At 44.3% G+C, this 2,313-nt stretch overlaps 1 protein-coding gene across 1 annotated transcript in view; it reads left to right on the top strand.

The window, feature by feature from the left end:
• Positions 1-1,797, top strand: part of LOC107293431 (E3 ubiquitin-protein ligase TRAIP-like) — an 8,430-nt gene extending 6,633 nt beyond the window's left edge. The window contains 1 exon segment of the mRNA XM_015822585.1: positions 1,337-1,797. Within this exon segment, the coding sequence (XP_015678071.1) occupies positions 1,337-1,797 (461 nt within the window).
• The last annotated feature ends 516 nt before the right edge of the window (positions 1,798-2,313 follow it).

Genomic DNA, 2,313 nt, shown 5'->3' with positions numbered 1-2,313 from the left:
AAAGTTTAAAAAAAAAAAAAAAAAAAAAAGAATCCACATCGATTTTGCTGGGCCCTTTCAGGGACAGCTATTTCTAATAGTGGTAGATAGCCATTCTAAATGGTTAGAGGTCGCACCAGTCCCTACTATGACTACTGCCAGGACCATCCAGGAACTGCGCAGAATCTTTGCAACACATGGACTTCCAGATGTGTTAGTCTCTGACAATGGGGCTCAGTTTACTGCTTCTGAATTCCAGTCTTTCCTCAGGGCAAATCTAATATGGCACGCCACATCGGCTCCCTTTCACCTGGCCTCGAACAGCCAAGTGGAACGCATGGTCTGCACAACCAAGGAATCACTAAAATGGATTGTCACCACAGACTGGCAGATTTTCTACTCTGCCAATGCAGAACTCCCTGTATCACCACGGGCAGAAGCCCTGCCAAACTCAGATGGGGCTGACGTTTGATCACCAAGCTGGACAGGCTGCATCCCAACTCTGCTCAGCCAAAGGCACCTTGGAATTTGCAAGTAGGTGACCGGGTTTGGACCCGGAATTACAGGCAAGGGGCTTTGTGGGTGGCAGCCATGGTTGTTAGGGTGTCGGGACCACTCTCTTATGAGGTGGTCCTGGAAGATGGGCAAGTCATTCGCCGGCACATTGATCAGCTGCGTTGGAGGCTAGTGAACCAGTCGCTGGCTCAGGCCTCTCAAGAGGGTTGCATGCAAGGGCTGTGCAACAGCGGCCCAACAGAGGAGCTTGCACGCTCCAACAGAACTCTTACTCAAGGAGATGGGGAAAAGGCCGTAGGAGAGCTTCTCCCGGACAGACAGTATCCGCTGAACAGGACTGGCAAACTGCACTGAGGGACAGCCCTGCAGACTTTGCTGCACAATTGGACTTTGGTTTGGGCCGACCGGAATTGGCCGGCCAAAGGGACCCGAGTCAACCTGACTTCACTGGACCCCAGAGTCCTGCAACCCCTAGACATTCAGAACGGTCAAGAAGGCCGCCTAAATATCTGCAGGACTATGTCCAGCAATTGAGAGTTTGAGCCATCTAGGGGGAAGGGGTGTAATGTATTAGCCAGAACTGTTTTAAATCACTTGCTTAATGTCTGACCTACATTGCTGTATTGTTTAACAATTGCTGTTATTGAAAGCCAGACTGTCTTTCTCCAAGCTGATAATGAGGTTTGGGGCGGGTAACTGTTACTTTAAACCTATTGGTTGCCACCTAGAGGCTAACTGTATAAATAGCTGTGCATCAGCCTTTAGGGCTGCTTCTGTTCTGAGTTAATAAACTTGTTGCTGCTTCAACACTCTGCTTCATTCAATGCCTAAAGAACCGAAGATATAACAATCAACAAATTGTTTTTTGAGATTGCCCTAGAGGAGCAGTCAGAACTGGATGCAGAAAGTCTACAGAATGAACTAGATAGGGTGAAAGCTCAGCTACCCATGAAAGAGAAAGAAAAACGAGATTGTCAATGTATTGTAAATTCATTGAGAGAGAGACTGGATCTACGTAATGCCACTATAGAATCACTCCAGAAAACTGTTTCTGACATGGAAATGCTGTGTTCTACACTCAAGAAATAAATGAGATATTTATAATAGGAACAAGAAGAAACAAAGAGTGCAAAAGAAGAAATTAAAAAATTATGTAGGAAGGTGAAATCTATGGAGAAAATTGAGACACTGTTACAGTGCCAGCTTTCCGAAGTAGAAGAGATGATCCGGGAAATGGGAGCAGGGCAAGCAGCAGTGGAACAGCTTGCAGTCTATTGCATCTCACTGAAAGGAGTGCACTAAATGTTGAACTTAGCAGAGAGGCATATATATTGCTTTCCAGATGACTTTGAAAGAGGGTCAAACTAGCCATTTTCCTGAGTATACAGTTCTATAGATATTACTTCACCAGGATTATCTGTCAGTATCTCCTTCTTTGAATCTTTGTAAGCTCCTGTTCTATTGACATCTTTTTCTTTGATTTTTCCAAACAGTCTTCTCCAATGATTCTTGGATTTGCATTATATGTGCAAAATATTTGAGCCTTAGCTTCATTATTAGCACTTCCAGAAAACAGCCTAATTTTATTTCGACTAATGCAAAACGATTTGTTCTTCCTGATCCACAGAATTCACAATCATTTTATGTAGCATAAGAGAAGCATTTCCATAGTATAAAATATTTCTATTACATGCACGAGAGGTAGTGGGACAGCAGTGGCAATCTCTGCATGCAAGACAGGTTGTGGAAAGGAGCCATTTATCTTCTCCAGAGTGTAGTACCCATCCTCCCTATCAGAACATTGTTTACAGAATGTGC

This window comes from Protobothrops mucrosquamatus, unplaced genomic scaffold (genome assembly GCF_001527695.2).
Source record: "Protobothrops mucrosquamatus isolate PMUCROS unplaced genomic scaffold, P.Mucros_1.0 scaffold_177, whole genome shotgun sequence".
Classification (NCBI taxonomy): Eukaryota; Metazoa; Chordata; class Lepidosauria; order Squamata; family Viperidae; genus Protobothrops; species Protobothrops mucrosquamatus.
Note: the sequence above shows the minus strand (reverse complement) of the source record. Positions and strands in the feature narration are given on the sequence as shown.